A 21,425-nucleotide genomic window follows, 5' to 3' on the forward strand; every position below is an offset into this window, starting at 1 on the left:
AGTCTCAATCCAACATCTGACCACGAGGCAAAACACCATGATAATGAGACAAAACGTTTTGAAGGGAAATAGTGAATGGCGTAGAAAACATCTGCCATTTATACAGAGAGTTCCATAGGGCTCCACTATCAAGTGAGCACCAACATGGCCGCCAGTGATCGTTGCTAGGGGGAGGGTCACGTGACTGAATACGCCCTATACTTCCCCATATTTTATCCATCAAGTTGGCTATAACATTCATGTAAATTCATATTCTGATAATGCAATGCGTCTTTACAGAAAGTATGGTGAACTGTAAACTGTCACCCGGCCCGCTGGGCGGTAATCCACACAAGCAGCGAGCTCACGACCACCTTGATTTCCAACCAATGGCTGATCACCATGGAAGGGTTGACGCGTAGTCTGGCGTCTCCGTGGTCAAGCTCCGCCCCCGACATACGGGTCCTGAGCACGTGTACCCCCCCCCCCCCCGGTCTGCATCTCCGCTCAGACCACTTCCGCCGACAGTCACTCGGCGATCACAGGGTGCGTGCCGGCCACAGCGGTCCGTTGTCTCTAAAATTTCAAGTTATTCTAGCTCGTGTTCGTCTTCGTCCTTCAAGGTCACCGCTTCCGGCATCGCGCTAGGATCATGGCAGGTTCCAAGTACTCACAGTCGTGCTTGTTCTCTACCCGTGAAGGGACACAAGGGACCTCATGGCGTTGGCAAGTGTCGGGTCGGACGTGCACGCTCCGAGGTCCACTACGATTCTCTGCGCCGGGACGAGAACGTTCCCCGTTCCCTGGAGGATTTACATTTCAAGAGCCGCTCGAAGGATTTCGCAAAGGGCTTGTGGTCAAGTCTGAGCGAATACGAGGCAGAGGATAGGAAGACTGTACGCGACCTTCGGGCATTTGGACGACGATTTGATGCGGACAGTCGACAAGAGCATCGCCTATCTGTTGAGTTCACTCAATGAACGGGTTGACGCGTAGTATGGCGCACTTTCGAATATACACGAACAGAATGGTTCACAATTCAATTCATCAATTCAGATAGTATATCCCACGGCACAGTTTAAATCTGGCTAATGCTCACATAGGATATTCTAGCCAGGCATCAAAAATTGTGTCCGTACTACTTTGTACCCACACTAATACATTGTGTGCTGCGGCTTTTACAAAACATAGACTGATGACGTCACAAGAACAAGTCTATCATACACGTTGTACATAACATAAACTGATGACGTCACCAGAACGCGTCTATCGTAGACGTTATACACAACATAAACCAATGACGTAAACAGAACACGCCTATTATAAAGGTTCACTCTAGTGTACGTTACGTTAGCGCTCTGCGTTATGATAACGTAAATGACTATGTTACGTTAACGTAATGCGTTATGATAACTACGACTACGTTATGTTAACGTTGTTTGTTATAATAACTTGAAGGGCCTACATACGTTACGTTAACGTGGTACGTTAACATAACCCATTTATGTGCGTAACGTATAACCACAAAACGTGACGTCTACGTAGATACGATATTTTGATCTAAAAATGCCACGACATATGTATGTCACGTTTAGTACGTGACGTATATGCCTTATGTGACGTATGACCTGTTATACGTGACGTTTGGACGAGAAATCGTACGTTTTTTTATGTAGGTAATTTTGACACGGAAATTGCAAAACCATATGTATGTCACGTATCCGTACGTTCCGGCATACGTGACGTAGGCCTTTCATAGGTGACGTATTGACCCTCAATACGTCACGTATAAACCCCAAAACGTGACGTTTTTTACGTACGTAATTTTGACACGGAAATGATGCCATACACACTACAAATGTTATTACTCATCTTTGTTACCTTATTCTACTGATACGTGGCATCTTAAAATAACCATTAGACACTCATTAAGAGTCAAGTAGCCTGATTCAAATGAAATTTAATACATGGTGCTCCTGTGTCGTTTAAAAATGTTAGTTTATAGTTTTATTATTATAGCCTCCTTGAATATTCTACCTTAAAGTTCATTACCCACTTACCAATAGAATACGCTTTGCGAAGAATGAAGCTAATATCAAGTGAATGTAGATGTCAACTAATATTCAACTAGAAAGCCCTAACCTAGCTATGTTACGTCTTTACAACCACAATAGCTACTATGTATACATTGTACTATATTAACCAACCAAAATCGTGACCATAACTTTTCTAGAAGATATTATGTAAAAACTGGAAATTTAGCTTTAGTGCCATGGACATCTGTGAGCGGGGCAAAACCTCATTGTTTCGAGGTCACAGCAAGACCTACCCACATACGTCTCGAGTAATGCTATTTTTTCATCCACATACATAGATAGAAACAATAAACGCTACCCAAAACATGTACTTGTCTGAAAGTTAATATGATAAGTAATCTTTGAAAAGTGAGAAGCATTTCTGATCTAAAGCTGTACTGTCTGTACTGTACTGTACAGTCATGTGAGTCACAATCATCTTGGAGAATTACATGACTTTTTTGTGTAACGATGTGCTTATATGCAGACTCGTGCCTCTAAGGCGGCTTTTTTGATAGATATCTTAGCGATTACGAGTACGAAGGATTTCTTACGTATTGTCGGTGCTCTGTCAGGCGTTAGAGAGAATCTAGGAAGACGTAAGTAAAGTACAAATATCAATGCAGACCATAGATATTGTCATTCTGAGAAGCAATTTTTTGTCTTGTTCCGGGTTGGGGTGATTTGATTCCACTGCCTTACAGCGTCTTAATGTGTTCTTCAGCTTTACAAAGATGACATTTCTAGGGCGACGGGGCAATTGCCCTAGAATATATTTGAATCAAGGCAATGCTTGTTAGCAATTGGTACATTATTTGGCAGTGGCTGTTATCATTCTTCACGAGGGAGGACCTCCAGACAATAGGGTGATCTTTTATCCTTAGGCAATTTAGCTGACACTGTGAGGGAGTTATACGTGACACGACCTTCCAAATAAAACCGTAGGAATCAATTTTGAAGTGCAATGATATTCAATATGGTCGGCGGATGATGATCTAGGTTGAATTTGGGTACCTCAACTGTTACATTTGTATGTTTGACTGTGACAGCACCAACATAGGTCTTGAAACTGTTGTCTTCAATAATCAAGAATTTCCGGTTGACCAGGCCTCTTGTTACCTTCGCCGAGAAGGTTATGCAGAGGGTAGCGTTTGTGGGTTTGTGTGTAGAGGACCAGCTTAACTCGAGAATGACTTGATGGATTGTCTTGGTATTGGTATGTTGGTAGCTTTTGATGAGACCTAAAAACGATTAGATTTTGGGCCCCCTAGCGGCTTCTTACGGTACTGCAGTGGAACTTCCTTTTTTTTTGATATCTCGTGTTCCGGACATGCTATGGTCCTGATTTTTGAGTGGTAGATAGCTCTTTGGGCAGAGAGTAAGTGGTGTGGGTTTGGGCCCCCTAGCGGCTTTTTTGGAACTGCAGGAGCAGGTTTTGCGTCTGACTTTGAAAGCGAATAACTCAAGAAGGGCTTGATGGATGGTATAGAGTTTTGGTAAGTTGAGAGCTTGAGTGATGATGTACATGATTAGATACTTATTATGGAAATCAGTATCTAATTTGCATAATTAATGAGGAAAGTTTATACATCCGCCAAATTCCATGATAGGACTCTGAAACATGTGACATATGTAACTGAGGAAGAGAGAAATATCAATTGATATGAACTGTGATAATGAAGACCTCATTTGCATAATTAATGAGAAAATACTATAAGAAGATGGCCTTGATGGATGGTCATAATTTTTGGTATGTGGATAGCTTGTGTGATGCTTAGTATGATTGGACGACAATTATGCAAATCAGTTTCTAATTTGCATAATTAATGAGGCTACTTTAAACATCCGCTCTGTTCCATGACATGACCCTTCAAATTGTAACTGAGGAAGACAGGCATGTTGATAGATAGAACATAAGCAAATGTGGTCCTAATTTGCATACTTAATGAGTAACTTCTATAATTCCGCACTGGCAAATGACGGCAATTTCATACATTTAATCCTTTTTTGTGGCATGTGAATGTGAACATCGTTGAATCAAATTATGCTAAGACTATACTGTCATCATAAACGAAAACATTGTTCTATATCTGCTCTGAGATACGATGTAACAAGCTAACGTGCGTCAAACACAACCTTTTTTAAAAGCACCAAGTCTTGTTCCTTTGGTGTAGCAAGATCCTGGACTGAGTACAAGGGTATTTCTTACAAAAGAAATCAATCTTTGTATGAGAAACTTGAGAAAATGTCAATTAACCTTCTTGATCCCTGCACAGGGCCAGTTGCAGCTGTTTTTTTAACGTCTGTCACCACAGCTGGTTCCTGTCTGTGTATCTGACTGTCACCGCGCGCGGTAAGATAAAATTTCATTTGCCCCTGGAAGCCCAGTCAGGGTAGCAAGCAACACAATAGCAATAGCAGACTTGTGTTGCAGACTTGGTTCACACTGCCAGAACCGTGTTTGGGAAAGAGTACAGTTTATAGATCTACGGGCTGTCTTGTTTCGTCTGGACGCCTTTTGGGGTGATAGAAAAGCAGAATCAACAATTGCAAGGTAGGTCTACTTTGACTTTGACGTCATTCTGTTACCAATGTCTGTGTATGCCTAATTTATGTGTTTAAATACTTTAAGCAACGTGTGTTGTTAGCTAATATAAGTAATAAGAGTACAGATGACTAGTGTGTGCAAATATGGACATGATTTGCATAATCAATGAAAACATGTATCGTGCGTCCCTACAAAACGTTAAAACCATTTGGCGAAGGTATGAGGTCGTGGAACTCTAGTTCTAAAATATACCGCTTAAGACTAAGGTAAAGTAAACCCGATACCCGCACTGTAATTGTGATACGTATCGACAAAGATTGTAACAACGCAATGTCTCTCAATTTGAGAACTGATCACACAGCTACAATACCATACTTGTGTTGGATAGATTGTACTTAAGTTTCCACAGAAGCTGCCTTCTTTAGAAAAGATATCGAGAAAGCAGTAAACATTTGATAGGTGAAGCATTATAGGAGCCGTGCAACGTTTTAATCATATTGCGTATTGAATTCCGTTGGAATAATTGAGAAACCAATCTACCGAGTTCAATTAGGTTAAGAGGTAATTGTTTGTTGTTTCGATATGTTATAATTTAGATAAACAGTTGTTTATTCTTCATCAATCTACATTTCTATGCATACGATTACGCTTCTAAATAATTGCTAAAAGCAATATGTAGCTAGTAGATATGGGCGTTGCTTGATTTTCAGGATGGCTTTAGTTTCCATTTTCCGTTTCAATTTGCTTCACAGTGAGCTGCTTTAAGAAGGAATAAGATATGTTTTTCAGGCAACACCAATATCATCAAATCAAAGGTCATGAAATTAAAACGATTCTTTTCAAGTCTATACTTCCGTACAATGCCAGTGTCAAAATCAATCACAAGAATATCATGCTACCTGTTTTCAATTTTTATACTGACGTATTATAACTACAAAAGCGTACTTATAACTTCAATAAGAAATGAAAGCACTCTTACTAGTCCCTCCCCTTGCAAAAATCCGTATCAGCTTTTTTTTCAGAATCAGACCGTTTGAGGCGTATTCTACCTTACTTGGAATATTCCATCACCCCACATGAAAACTTAATTTTTCTAATTTTACCTGAATGCAACACTTGACTATATTCTATATTCCACTTTCAGGGTAAGCTAGCTGCGGTCCAAACCTACACCGATTCAACACACTCATTACAATATGTATATATGAAAGGAATTTACGTTGGATGTACGAGCGTGGTTCTTGGTTTGTTATAGAGATAATCATGACAATTAGTCTGAGTACGATATCGAAAGCCTAACACAATGCCGAACGCGCCATCCACAACACACGACTATACGATGCTCATTTTGTTGCCTCTACCTACTTTTTATTCAAGAAGACATAATATAACCAGCTGTGGCAATCTCTCGCGGTGAGTTAAACCTTACCTAGATCACCTTTTATGGGGATTGCACAAATGTATAGCCAACATGCTAGGTGGGCACTTTCATTAGCAGTAAATTTCCCACCACTAAATCTTCTGTTCTTGTGGTCAGAGAGTTATCATATATCTCCCCAGCGATAGATAAAGAGATGTATTGTTTTATACAACAGGGTTCTACTATTTGTTACACTTGTTGGTTTGTGCTTTGTATCTGAATATATCCTTTACAGCCTTTTAGAATGCATTGTCATGTATGTTTACACTTCTTTACCCCGGATCTAAAAAGAAGATATGTATTGTCTTGTTTCTGTATCTTGAAATGAATGGTATCATCGTCCCGTATTTGTACAGGTGGGGCCTTATTAACACACAAATGACGCGTCTCTGTTTGAACACGTTAGTTTGTACTGGGATCAACAACTTAAAAAACCCCAAAGAAATACATATAGTTTGTAATTGTGGCTTTTATATTTTCAAATTCTGACATATAAATGTTCTCCTATTTCTATCAAATTATGGAAGGTGATTAACAGAAGAGAAGTCTACATTTTCTCTTTTGTAGCAAACTACGATGAATTCAATATAATTTACCTCTGACAGGATTTAGTTTCACACTTAGGTTTAGCGTTTTAACCTACGAAAAGTAGTTTTGCCGAGAGCCATGGCCCTGGAGATCGCAGCTGTACCTCTGATCTCCAGTCAAATAAACCATTTTAAGATGAGGCCTTTGAGATATGCTGATGCTCAAGTGAAGAGTCGTCCAAATTTCATGCTAGTTAGAGGACATCATGGCCTTGCTGCACTGACCTTTGGATCACAGGCGCGTTGGGGATGTCTCTGACAAATCAGCAGGTTCGCATTGCTGAACAGGACGTGTCAAAGAGAGCAAGGGTCATTTTCCCTTCTATTTCAGTCTGTAAAACTTGTAACGAGACAGATAAGCAGTTAAATTGACTTCTATAAGCAAACGTTTTGAGATGAGGAATGGACGTAAACTTTTCAGGCGAGCTATTCTTTTTTCTTTCTATTTTAGGTACTGCTGAGCTGCTTGAAGCAAATTTTACTTTATTTTAAGTATCATTACATTTTAGTCTATGTTGTTATTGTTATTCATTTAGTAATCAACAATGCTTTAGTATTTTCCATCAAATCAAATGAAAGCAATATGCACTGTTGTATCTAATTCAATTTTTTTTTCGTTTAATGTTTACTTCTCTGCGGTACACATATGCAGTGTAATATGTTACCAATCTTGAAAGAGCTTGTGACCAGAGAACAACAGCTGGTTATGTTGGACTGACACAGCGTTTTAGCGTGGTATAACAGAAAACATAAGATAATAAACATACCATTCATTCAACAAAGTCAAGTCCGTTGTTATATTTTCTTAAATGGAATTTGATAATGAGCAAGCTACTGTCAAGATTGATTTCAGTAGATGTACCTTATGCTTGCATGTCTATGTTTTATTCATTTGAATGAACAAAGAAAGTAAAATATAATGTTTAGAAAAATGGAGTAGTTTAATTGCTATAACTATAAGACTAGTTGTAAGTTGGTCAAATCTGTGCATTTTGCATTTCATATTGAATTTTGGTTCAACTTTGCTGATGTGCGACTGGTTAAAAAACTTGCACATGGATCTAGAAGTGATCTGAATAACGGCGAGTAATAGCTAAAATATGATCTAATTCGTGCTTCAGACAATGCCTTTCTAAGCCGTTTTTTGGTGCGTATCAAATGACAAGGAATGTTTACTATGCGATACATATTGTAGATAAAGATCCTTGCTCTGATGAATATCAAAGATGCGTGTATCATTTGGTATGATATCAGCCGATGAATTGTTCGAGGAAATGTTCTTATAGTGATAAGATTTCGAGTGGTGATTCCAGTCACATGTAAAAGATGATATAAGAATGCGTTGGATGGATAGGGTGGTACCGTATTCAGCAGTTGGTATGTCACATTGCAGGTCATGTTATTTCAATGGATAAGAAGTATGACGCAGTAAAAATATACACGACACATCCCGATAGAAACTGACTAACAAAAGAATGTTGCTCCTTTTTTAAGAACTGAAGTTTAACTGTCTTACAGAAATATGTTAGATTTGATCAGCTGTTTTCCTCCAGCAGTTAAAGCCCCACTATGTAGTTTTAGGCCAATACAGAAAGTAGATTTTCCTACCGTTTCTTTGCATAGCAAGCTTGATCAACTCTATAGAATTGCTTACCGATATTCAGGGAGGGAGGTTACAACATTACTGCACCATACAAACAACTTTAAAAAACTGTTATCCTCCATCCAAAACAACACACAGTGTGAAACCAACACATGGCCACACATTTACTTCTGTACTTCTTATCAGGCTGACTGCCCAGTAGGGTGCCTGTTTACAGTTCAACAGTTTCTGTAAAAAAATCATCCTTACCAGTGTTCTTACAGTTTTGAAGGGAAAATAACCACATTTTATTGATACCCTTCAAAAACAAAGTAGACTCTCTAGAATAAATTAATAGTGGAATTCTACCCTCTTGGAAAAAGATATGAGTTTTTCCAAAGAAGAAGAGCTTCATGACATCTGGCAGTCTAAAGTGTGCCTAAGTGATTAGACCACCATGGGGGTCCTCCAGTGCACTGGGATGCTGTTGTTTATCTACTATTGAGGTGGTGTCCGGGAGTTTTTGTTTTGTTTTTGTGCAGTTCACAAACACCAAAAATAGACGAAATAATGAAGAAAATATGCTGAAAAGGATATGTTACCAATCCTGAAAAGGGGTTGTACATGTCAGTACCTGCCATTCACATTAAGATTTGTTCACAAGAATATTTTGAGTTTTTGCGCCAAAATCTTACATAGTGGGGCTTTAATGCTTTTGAATTTAGCATATAGCTACGTTATTCCTATCGTAAAGAATTGACATTATTACAAGCAATGCCTTTATCACCACGGAGAGATTATCGTAATGATTGTCTATAAAACGATTCATTAACGACATTGCATTTATCAGCCCCACAATCACAAAATGAATCATCCACACCTTCATGAAATACAGCCGTAGGAGAACGTACAGTCGTGTTTTTAGGATTCAGTGGATAGTAGAGCGTACATGACCTGGGGACACGTGAGTGATACTCTTTATGGACATTTTCACTCTACGTGAAGATTTTGAGAACCGAGCTTCATTCAGCATGCAGCAATGCTTAAAAGTGATGGTATTCAACCTTTGTATCGTCAATCATAATCATCATCTACTGGGTTCTACATCAGATGCCGCTATTCACAACATCCGGTTGCAATCGGGCTTTCTAAAAGATGTTTTGTCATGTCGTGCATCTTGCAACCTCACGCGAGTTCTTTTCCTTTGTATATCTATGGGAAAAACAAGGCATGTCTGTCCGAGGTCCTCTTTAGCATGCTGGTTTGTTTAACACAATGTAGTCTGATGGAAACCATCATCAATCAATAGCATATTCAGTGACTACATGCAAAGGTGTCCTGTTACCTGTTACCACCAATCTTGCTGGCTGACATATTCAATCAATACATCATACTACATTTACACAACACTGACATTTTCTCTGCCAAGATCTTGGAAACATTGCGTGTAGCATTTTTCAGTGCTTTATGTATCGCCTCTCCTTGTCACATCACATTGACGCATTTCTGGATATAATTGGAGTATGTTACATCTTGCCACTTCGGGCAATTAGTGTCAAAAAATGTTATGTCTTTTGTTATAGCCTGAGATGTTTAGGATTCATTTGGTAGGTTAGGATTCTCTCTCTGTTTTAGATCTTTTTTTAGATTTCGATCGAAGTGATCCAACAAATACACTGAAATGCATCGGGACACTGGTATTTTCAACATCAGATTATATTCATACCTTACCTTACCTTACCTTACCTTAGACGTATACATACAGTATGAGTATATTAATGCCAAATGAATGAACAAAGAACTAAAATATTTACTGCACATCTCTACATAGATTGTTCAAAGCCTTCCTCTGTTTACAAACTGATAAATAAGGAAGTCTGCAAGAAAATATGCAAGACGTCTTAGATCCTGTTTTGATTGTTCATCACTCAGATGTCAGGTCGCAAATTGTATGTTCCTTGCTAGCGATCGAGTTGTGTTGACGGAAAATCGGCTAGAGTGGGCAGGTTTGTGCTAGAGTCGGTTGGGTAACCTGACACACAACGTGTTTTCCCTATGCCTTATTAGCAGGGATGTGGTGAAAACCATTCTAGTACAATATAGGGGCTAACATTGTTCGTCTGCAATCTTAGTCTTCTCTTTCAGTCATGTACAGACTGATACCCAGTGACGTGAAATAACTGGTTGTGAAGTAAAGGGACTACAAAATGATGTATTGTACAACCAGCCTGATAAACTTTTTACGGGGTATGCACTCACATGACCAATCGCTTGAGCTGAGAGATAGACAGTTGCCCTGCTGTGTTTTAAATGACCTCATAATATCATCTATCCTGATGCATCCCCCATTATATTTTTATGAGATTAGGCATCCATGTAAACAATATATAAAGACAATTTAAACTCTACAACTGGAGATTTACTTCCGAACGTTACGAGTAACATCCGCCACTCTTCCTCAGCGTCACCAGAATGAAGTGGCAAACCGAACACAATCTAACTGGAAAAAACGGCTGAACATGTTATGGACACTAACTCGTAAGAAACGTATGCAGATGTGTGTGTGTGTGTGTGTGTGTGTGTGTGTGTGTGTGTGTGTGTGTGTGTGTGTGCGCGTGTGTGTGTGTGCTTCTGTTTCTTGATATGTGGTCATCATAATTCAAGAACCTCTGGATTTATTGTGATAGTATTTGTAATGTGGGTTGGAATTGGAAACGAAGAAGTCAATGACGATTTTTGGCCCCATGGCCCCAGCTTTTTGTATCTCGTGTACTGGACCAGCTATGGCCAAGATATTAGGGTGGTAGATAGCTCTTGAGCATAGAAAGATGTTTCGACCCCCTAGGAGCTTCTATTGTGTTCTGTGAGTAGTGTTCTATTCTGTCCCTGTGTGTGATAAATGACCGTTCTATTTTGATGTGTCTGTAGTTGATGCGGCGACCTACAGGGCGGCCCCTCAGCCCACGGCAGCTCTGCTGGGTCAGACGGTGAAGCTCAGATGTTCTTTTGACGACTTGCAGATAGAAGACGTTGTAAACTGGTTTGGACCGCCCGACTTTCAACACATCTCTAAAGGAAGAAATGTGCATAAACGCTACACAAGGTGAAGATTATCAAGATAATGTATTTTAACCATATCTAAGCCCTTGACAACAGCATTTTCGAACAAAATGTACATGTTTGTATTTGATAGAATTTGACGCGAATTTTCCCTGTGAATATGCGATTGGAACCTCGCGAATGCATGGCTTAGTTATGATTTGTTTCTACCATGCATGTATGATCAAACTTTATATGCAAAAACTTGGCCACACAATTTAGAAGCTGAGGATCTCCGCTTTTGTATCTTAATCACCATGCGCATTATTAAGTATACTGTTTCTTTTAGAATTAGAGTTAAAGGTCACACACAAATGGAGATCGCAATTGGATGAATAATGAGCACATCTAAAAAAAAGCGATATGTGAATTGAACTTATTGCTACTTCAAAGTAAAATTATAATTTTAATGCATCGAGCTCATGCATAAAGCCAAGGCTAATCCATCAATTTCTAGCATTGTGCTCTATAGAGTACTTGCAATGTGCAGTGCAAATTAAATGTTGGAAATGCCATACTCTAGCTATCTGATTGGTAGGGTCGTGAAAATCGGGTGTAGTGGAATAAACCTCACGTGAACATTTATATCAAGTTTGGCTTAGCCTTTTCAAACATTCATTATTTATTGACATTTAAAAGGTCATCTATAAACGAGACTTATTTGTTGATTTGAAAAGGTCACTTGTCAATTAACGCCATATTAGGCTGTATTTAATCACAATGATAAGAAATCCCGCAGTAACAAGAACACTGTCTATCATCACATTATGGTGTCTCTAAATCAAGCTATTCAAAATACCAAGATAGAACAATTACAAGTCATCATTTACGACAATTTTTACGTTTATCTTTAGATACTCGGTTGTTGATTCTAACGCGGATTTTGGAGAATTTAACCTAGAGATCCGGGATGTACAACTGGAGGATGACGGGGTTTACAGATGTAGCACCTTCTCCGCCGGAGAGGCCGTTGATGCAAGACTGACAGTCATTGGTAAGTGTTTGGGTTTGCAGTGTTGCCTGTGCGAATTCAAATATTCATGTTTTGCGCGGCGTTGCATGACCGAATGACTAGGCTAGGAGACGAGAGATTTAGAGCTCACAGGTTGGCTTTCTGGCGTTCTCTGCTAGTCGTTTCATCTTTGGGAAAAGCACTTATCACGGCTTTCAGCACTCCACCCATGTGTAAATGTGGGTACCTGACTTTAGTTAACGAGGTTAAAGGCGGTGGAAGAAGAGGAATAGGTCTCGTATTCCAATGGGCCCGACTTAACTTCCAATACCGTGCCCTTACGACCTCAAAAGGCTAGATGACTACATTTTACCACCTACATCTATTCTTATCGTGGTTATATAATAAAAACATGAGAATATGTGTATTGTTGTCAAACGTGGTCTGACTTGTTAATTGTAAAGACTATGCTTAGCCTAGATAAAGGATATCCGCTTGTGCTTTCAAATTTGTTTTACCGTTACTTGTATATGTTTGTTATTGTAATGCGCAGTTCAATCAATATGATATTAATCTGGAAGCATTTAAACCTGTTGTTTATTTTTCATCTTTGGACAAAATTATTTTCTTATGTTTTTCATAAAATGACTGTAAAAGAACCCCTTAAAACTCCGACTATGTTAACATATTAGGGCAAACTATAAGTATGATTTCAGTTTGATTCACATTGTTTACATATCAGATTTGGAGAAAGTCTTCTCCTTCAATGTTGTTCTACATTCTGCAGTGCCTCCTGTTGAACCACCAGAGATAATTCCCAACCGCAGATCTGTAGCGGTTGGACAGTCCTTGCACATTAGCTGTCGCTCCAGAGGTGGTCTGCCGCCTCCTAAACTCACCTGGAATAACGGCACAGTTCCTGTAGACGACACATTTGTACAGAGCAGGACATTAGACAATGGAGAGGTCATACAAGACTTAACGATACCTGCTGTTGCTAAGTGGGATAACGGAGTAAATATGTCCTGCAAAGCAGACCAAGGGTTTCAGAATCTGGTGAAACCGCGTGTAGCTTCGTTAATATTAGACGTCAAATGTGAGTATGGAAAAATGAACGTTTCGTAAGATACTGTACGCACAGATGAGGTAGTCTTGCAGATTTTATATGTGTCGAAGCGGAAAACAAAAAGCTAGAGTTAAACACTTTCTTGTATCGTTATTGTCAGCATCGGCGGTTGTATGTAGGTTAAAATATGATTTAATACATAATACATATTTTGAAATTCGATAACCAAAATTCAGTTGAAGTATTTTGCATTCATAATCATGGAAAATCATTTCGCAACGCCCACAGTATATCATATGGTATATAATGGACGTCAGGAAAAATAAAAAAAGCATATCTAAAATACATGGTTTATATGATCGCACGTTCTTTTTTTGATATTCCAGATTCGCCTACAGTTTATGCTGTCCAGACCCTGTGGAGTGTGAAGGAGGGCACATTCACAAACCTTACCTGTTTTGTTGACAGCAATCCTCGTACCATCGTTAGGTGGAAAAAACTAGATGGTCCTTTGCCAATCAAAGGAAGAGAAAGGTATACATTAAACATGATGCATTAATTAAGCTACTTGATATATGAAAATTGATTTTAAACGGACTCGATTGTATGGTTTGGATGACAATCGGTTTTGCCAAGATCAATCATGACATCTTTTAATTGAACAACAGTCCCGATTTTTATGTCGACTTTGAATTTCAGTAATCGAACACCTGATCAATGTGTGGTTTTCAGGAACGCTGTAACTGATTGCAAACAATGTACTTACAATCATATTATGTAGTCAATATTGATGTTTCTAATCGATCGACTCTAATTACTCTTGTGTAGCAGTCTCTGATTTACAGTACAAGCATTTTCCCTCGTCTATCCTTTACTCTTTCATACTACACTAAGATAAACTACATCTGATATACACCACTTCCCTTTCTCTTGAATTGCTTCTAATAATTTCCGTTGGCTCCATTAACAGCAACTGGTCTTTTCTACTGACGAAAGTATCTCGAAGTGACACCGGAATTTACCAGTGCCAAGCAGACAACGGTGTCGGTCCTGCTGACTCAGCCACCATTTCACTGGATGTTTTGTGTAAGAACAATTCAAGTAAAAACTGTTCTACGTATCTGATATGGTTGTTATCATATATCATTTGAAGTCCCCTTCAGCAGAGATAATCTGAACGTCTTATGATTGATCACAAAAAAGTGACATGAAAACGTAGAGATTTATGATTTTCGGAAACTACCAAACTGTCATCATATTTATTGTTATATAGCCGATAAACCGCTATTACAAGCTTCGCACACACGCGTAAGGACAATAGCTTGTTATATTACACTGAGCGACGTCACACATAGACTCTGCACAAATTTATCTGTTGTTTAAACTATGATGATACTGCTACAGTGTTTGGTTTCACTCTACGATTATTTAATGAAAATACGGTTTTGACCACACCACCAGGTTATCATAGACCTATATCGTGTTGTGTGTTTATCTTAGATCCTCCGACCATCCAAAAAACCTTTGACGAAAAAGTGAATGTGCTTTTTGGCAAGTCAGACTTTTCTCTGGAATGCAAAGCAGAAGGGAACCCCAAGCCTCACATTAGATGGCGAAGAACGAACACAAACTTGTACTTCAACAATCCTTTAAGGTATTGTTTGCTACATGTTCTTACTGCCTCAACATACTCAATTGAAGAGTGATATGATATTTTAAGTGCCTTCAAATATATGGAAATCAAGCCAAAAAAAACTGTATCATCAGATGTTTTAAGCATGGTCTCAAATGTAGTATGAATGTACATGTAAATATATGCACGTGTTCAAACACCAGAATTTCGGAACGAACCCACAGTTTTATTTTACTAGTATTTTTTTCACATTCTGTTACGTAGTTTTTCCAGATCAGATTACCAGACAGAAGGAGAATACGAATGTGTGGCAGAGAGTCTGGGGTTTTCAGCTACCGTTAAGCGAACCGTCGTTGATGTCATTGGTAGGTACAGTTCTCAGTTACATTATACCAGTGATATTATGCTATTATATATCATTTGCGCCAAAGAAGCCTCTTCTATCACGAATCAAAAAACAGACACAATATCATCCAATATATCACCTTAGCTCAATGTCTATAATACGAAGTAATGAAACCAGACGGTCTTTCAGAATGGGCCTGTATATAAAATAGGTAAGAACCATTTAACATTGACGTTACATTGTTTTTAATCTTTATTCGTTCTTTTTTCCAATTCATGAATTCTATGTTTAGGATTATTTCCTTTCGTTTGCATTATGTACATTCCCGTCTAAATGATACATTGTTATGATTACGCCTCTGTGAGATACGCCTCTGTGAGATGATCATCATGGCTTATATTATGAGTTGGTTGCCCTCTAAATGCACTGACGACGTCAGACATTGATATATATTTTCTCATGACGTAAAATAGTGATACATTAAAAACGATGGACTAGGAAAGCCGTTGTAGTTGTTCATCATTGATTTAATCCGCTGTCTGTAAAGCGATGTTAACTCTATCACGTTTTTTTTCATGTACACGTGTTTACTGTGTTCCAAACTCTAAGGTAGACCAGCCATTCTAGGAGGTCCTGATACTCTACGAACATCGCAGGGAAGTTCTTTCACTCTTCTATGCGAGGTAAATGCCGATCCCCTTCCCGAAAGCATCACGTGGTCTTGGAGAAGTATTAACGGTCAAGAAGTTGTTCTCAGTAGGAATACTTTCAGTGGTCTGGACTTGACCCGCCGGACCACAGATATGGGCGCGGACGGTATACTTGTGATAGACCCTGTCAGTACCAGCAACGCCGGGGAGTACATATGTACAGCACAGAACATGTTTGGAACCGACAGTCGTGGATTTAATGTACTGGTTGAAGGTATGTGGATGGGTTTTTGTATTGACCAGCAATTCTCGCTGGTCAGAGCTGAAGATTGATGAAAACCAAGATATTGTTGTCGGTCTGTTTGTTTATGTGTTTGTCTTGGTGGGTGCCCACAGTTAGTCGAATGCCAGGTTCAATAATGGTATGTGTAACAGAATAACATGTCATAAGTTTTGGCTTCACCCTCGCAGTTAATTCTAGTCCCCAGTTTCTATATGTTATACATCAAGCAAGGGTCATGCATCGCTGCGTTTAAATACACTTCATGGTGTTCTAGGCACCAACACATTTTATTATATTGAACACTTTAGAATGATAATACTTTTCGTTTATAAAATCAATTTAATTGTTTCTGTGTTTACGCTTCAGTGGTATTAAGCTAAAAGGTTAATTGTTCTATGCAAGGATGCGCGTCGAACTGCATTGTAGGTTAAGCTACGGTCACATTAAACTCACGTCGTATCTGCGATGGGGGTATCTTCCGTTATGACAGCACCGTACGCCGTACGTTTGGGAAAAACCGGGTGCAATAGACAAAGTCGTGGTCACATAAATCGTAGGTACATCGTACGATGGTTTTTACGATGAGTACCTAGGTCAATCGCAGGCAAGTCACAGGCTAATCGCACGTAAAATTATTTGATGACTGTATACACGTGGGTTGATGAAGGTTAAACATCTAGGTAATTAGATACGCCAAAAATAGTTACTCAAGCAACTGGATAAAATTTTGAAACAGTCATGCAGTATACACGTGGGTTCATTATCAGATCAGACCTCAGTCATATCCTGTCTTTATTTTCAGTTTGCCGAGAGAACAGTTTGCAGATGGCCCCGGGAAAGAAAATGGCAGATCAGCTGTATTATCCCTCAGGAAGAAAGCACAATTTAAGCCGAAAAAAAAACAAATTGTAGCGTCAGGTACCTACGATATATGTGACCACGACTTTGTATGTCTTAACTATTGCACCCGGTTTTTCCCAAACGTACGACGTACGGCGCTGTCATGACGGAATAACCTCCCATCGAAGGTACGACGTGAGTTAAATGTGACCGTAGCTTGATATGCCATGCGGGAAGGCCCTTGTAACATAAACAAAACACGTCTTGATATAAGGCATGTTCTAGACAATAACTGTTTACGGGTTGGGGGCTTCACCTAAAATGCATTACCTACAACGATTCTCGCTTTGCATGCCTATTTTGTCGCTTTGCATGCGGAACCTTCTTATTGCTAAAATGGGCTTTTACAGGCTTTTTATTTGTTCTTAAACCGCAGTGAATATAAGCTGACACCGAAAATACTGTGGCTTAATTCTAAAACAATATATCTCATGTTTGTTCCTATAGGTCCACCTGTATTCGTCATAGCAGTAGTGACAGGAGTTCTTGTTGTGTCTATCTTCCTCACTGTGGTGGCTGGGATCTGCATAGCCAGGAAATGGGGCTGTGTTTGCTGTAAGATGAAAACAGGTAAATATCAAAACCACCTTTGACAAGAAGGTTAAGTTTTCGGTGAGGTTTGTTAAGATGTGGTAAGTTGATCTAGTTGGTTGGTCAGTTAGTTTGTTGGTTGATGCGTAGGTTAGTAAAGTGTTTTGTTGGTTGGTATGTTGGTTGTTAGTTAATTGAATAGCACTACGCCTGAGACAACTTTGTTCTTTAGGAGACGTCCACGTACCAGATGACAACAAGCATCCGCCTCTTCCAAAACAAACGACAGTTATAATGGAGCTGGAAGACTTTGCTGGCAACATCAGACCTGAAAGACCACATTGGGCGGAGAAGGACCCCTACGCAATTAACATATCTTACCATCGTAAGCGATTGATAAGTTTATACAATATCGGCATACTTTTAATCACCATGTCTTTATATTTGATAACTACACGTGCTGAATGTATTAATTTGTTTATCTTTGAAACATTAGGTCTATGGAAAATGCAATAAAACGGTGCTATTAAAACATGTCGCTTTTTAAGTCTAGTTTCAATGTGCCATTTGATACAGGAATGATAATACATGTACATTTAAGGGTAGGCATGTAAGACATGTATTTTACTTTAAAAATTGCTTTAAATCAATGTTTATGTCTGGAATTTGATAAATTCAGACATAGCTGCAAATTTGAAACTTTTTTTTGTAACTATCACTAGTAAACTGTAAATTAATTCCAGTTCGTCGGGATTAACTTTTGTGGGAGAAAAAAACGACGGATTGTTAGCGGTGATTTTTATGGTTATTTACATTATCTTCCGTCCATATAAAAAAAAAACAATACGTGTAAGAACTTGTCAAACATGTGTTAGGATTAACATGTTATGCAAATACCATTTTTGTTTGTTTCTCTGTGCGGGAATGTAGTAAGCAAATGCAAACCAAGTGTTGATCATAGCTCAGATTGCAATATGGTTTGTTTACTTATTGGCGATCTTTTTGCTTGTTCATTCTTAAAAGACTCGGCCATGCAGAACCCAGTACATGCTGACACGGAGAGAAGAAAAATTTACAGCGACGAAAATAGACCACAAAGAAAACAAATTCACGGGTCTGCGTACAATAGAGGTGCCCACCACAATCCAGTCATCCATTCACATGTGGGGAACTACAGGCAAACAAAAGAGAAGCGACTCCCCGTGCAGCACGTAAGTAACTTAAAATAGAATGCAAAATGATATTAGTATGCAATATCAGTTGACTGAGGCACTCGTAGTTTTATGTACAATGCCACGAATCAAACTTCCTGTTCATCTAGGAAATGATTTCGATATTCTTTTTAATTCTATCAAACTGCTTCAAATTTCCGTTCACCCTACACATGAAATTACTTTGCTAGAATAATGTTATGTAACAACACTTCGGAAATGCAATCTTCATTTGTTTCCTAAGATACCATACTTGTTCTTGATGAAAATTGTTTGAAAATAAACCTATTTTTTTCATTAGGGGATTTGTATTACTATCTTATACCTATCTAGTAGAATTGGAAATGCATCATGTTCTAAATACTGTCTTGAAAATATCATGAAGGTTACGCGTCTTCTCATGTTTCACCTTCTATTAGTGTTTCTTTCATCATTTCAGGACGGCTGGGCAGATGCTGTTGACCTCTTTTAGTCATGTCAACATTTTTAAAATAAATGGAGGAAAAATAGTAAAGTGAGTTCTGACACAGGCTAAGCATGAGTTGTCCGTGACAGCAAGGCAGTTTGCGGTTTTTGTAAGACACCGCACAATTGTGATGAACAGATCTTGTGAACACGGCCTGGCATGATACAAATCCAACTATAAATCATATTATACGTCTCTTTGCATTGGTTAAATCAGGGCTTGTCAACAGGGACATTCCATGGCCGTCTAAACCGAATTACTTTTATTGTCAATAAGATCACATAACCATGTGATGCTTGATATATTTTACATTTTATCCTCTTAATTCTATTGTATTGTTTTAACAAACCAAATCCATCGTTACAAGTACCCCTGGGTGTAAGGCATGACGTGAAAAAATGATGTTTAGTTTTGTAGGAATTAAAAAAAAAATGAACATGAGATAAAGGGTACAAATGTTGCTGTCTATACCTACTCTGTGTCTTCGGCTACGGCATAGAAAAACAACGCATGGAATATATTATGGAAACGATTGAACTGTTCTCTAAGTCCCCCAATTCGACTAAATCATCCAGTCTTGTTAATCATCTCCCTGACTCAATTTCCCTGAATATTTCGTTTGTTTGGCGTCAGCAATGAGTCAACGTTTGGTGGAAGTCAACATGGCCTCCCGCCCCGGTGGATATTGTTTAGCTTGAGAACAGTTAAACCTTTTCCATAATGAGATTCACGAATTTATGCTAATATACAAGAAATGTATTCAAATCCAACATGCCATATGGACGTTATATTAGCAATACTACGTAACGATAGCGCATTGTCATTTACTAATACCAAAGTATTACGGTGTTTTGCAGGGTGACTAAGTAACAGTAGGTAGGCTGTGATACTTCAGATTAGTTGATTATAGTACCAGCTCTATGTGCCTTTCTTAAGAAACTTAATGTTTGGTTTATATGGCCTCCGTCGGTCAGTATTGACCATGGTAAAATCCTAATTCACAACAGCCCTACAGCATCGACTATGGCTAAACAGCCCTATACGAGAGTGGCAGTCTCTGCCACAAAAATCACATCTGTAAGCTGGCTCAGTTCTGTTGCAAAGCTCTTTTCTGCGGATCCGCTTTTCTTCTGCGCTGTGCATCAGTCTGACTTCTCCTGATTTGAGCTGTCTGAACAGTGTGCATCTCCACCTGGAACGGTCACTTGCAAGGTCCTCCCAGTGCTCCGTATCAATATCTAGAGCCTTCAAGTCCCTCTTGCAGACATCTTTGAAACGCAGCTGTGGCCTCCCGGTACGTCTCTTTCCTGAGATCAGTTCTCCGTAGAGAAGGTCTTTGGGGATTCGTCCATCCCCCATGCGACGGACGTGGCCTAGCCAGCGAAGTCTGCGCTGCCTGAGCAGGGTGAACATGGTGGGGAGGCCGGCGCGGGACAGCACTTCGGTGTTGGTCACTTTGTCCTTCCATGATATGCCAAGGATACGGCGCATACACCTCATGTGAAAGGCGTTTAGCCTATTCTCCTGCTTGGCATAAGTCGACCACGTTTCACTCCCATAGAGAAGTGTGCTGAGAACGCATGCGTTGTACACGGCCATCTTTGTCTTGACAGAGAGTTTGGGGTTCTCCCACACTCGGGTGGTGAGACGGGCGAGTGTAGTTGCTGCCTTTCCAATCCTCTTGTCGATCTCCTTGTCCAAGGAAAGATTGCTGCTCGCCGTGGATCCGAGGTATGTGAAGTGGTTCACAGCCTTCAGTTCATAGTCACCGATGGTGATGGCCGGGGGTGCTTCTACATCCTGGCCCAGCACTTCTGTCTTCTTAAGGCTGATGATCAGACCAAAGTCATTGCATGCCCTGGAGAAGCGATCCATCAAAGACTGGAGTCCCTGCTCTGTGTGAGCTGCAAGTCCGGCATCATCAGCGAACAGTAGATCTCTGATCAGGGCTTCCCTTACCTTTGTTTTGGCCTTGAGGCGATTGAGGTTGAAGAGTCTGCCGTCGGATCTTGTGCGGAGGTAGATTCCTTCTGTTGCTGTTCCAAAGGCTTGCTTCAGGAGCAGGGCGAAGAAGATCCCGAACAGCGTGGGGGCCAG

The 21,425-nt window shown here is 39.5% G+C and overlaps 1 protein-coding gene across 2 annotated transcripts in view; it reads left to right on the top strand.

The window, feature by feature from the left end:
• The window catches only part of LOC136421419 (kin of IRRE-like protein 3), a 36,908-nt gene extending 16,631 nt beyond the window's left edge, over nt 1-20,277 (top strand). The window contains exons 2-13 of one of the 2 annotated variants that reach the window (XM_066408715.1): nt 11,120-11,294; nt 12,145-12,284; nt 13,030-13,338; nt 13,695-13,842; nt 14,279-14,409; nt 14,809-14,962; nt 15,206-15,306; nt 15,897-16,211; nt 17,568-17,690; nt 17,884-18,036; nt 18,675-18,862; nt 19,302-20,277. In XM_066408715.1, the coding sequence (XP_066264812.1) occupies nt 11,120-11,294; nt 12,145-12,284; nt 13,030-13,338; nt 13,695-13,842; nt 14,279-14,409; nt 14,809-14,962; nt 15,206-15,306; nt 15,897-16,211; nt 17,568-17,690; nt 17,884-18,036; nt 18,675-18,862; nt 19,302-19,334 (1,970 nt within the window). In that variant the 3' untranslated portion in view covers nt 19,335-20,277. The remainder of the gene's footprint in view (nt 1-11,119; nt 11,295-12,144; nt 12,285-13,029; nt 13,339-13,694; nt 13,843-14,278; nt 14,410-14,808; nt 14,963-15,205; nt 15,307-15,896; nt 16,212-17,567; nt 17,691-17,883; nt 18,037-18,674; nt 18,863-19,301) is intronic. The other variant, XM_066408722.1, reaches the window with a different exon arrangement.
• Nucleotides 20,278-21,425: the final 1,148 nt, after the last annotated feature.

Source organism: Branchiostoma lanceolatum, chromosome 1, assembly GCF_035083965.1.
Source record: "Branchiostoma lanceolatum isolate klBraLanc5 chromosome 1, klBraLanc5.hap2, whole genome shotgun sequence".
Lineage (NCBI taxonomy): Eukaryota > Metazoa > Chordata > Leptocardii > Amphioxiformes > Branchiostomatidae > Branchiostoma > Branchiostoma lanceolatum.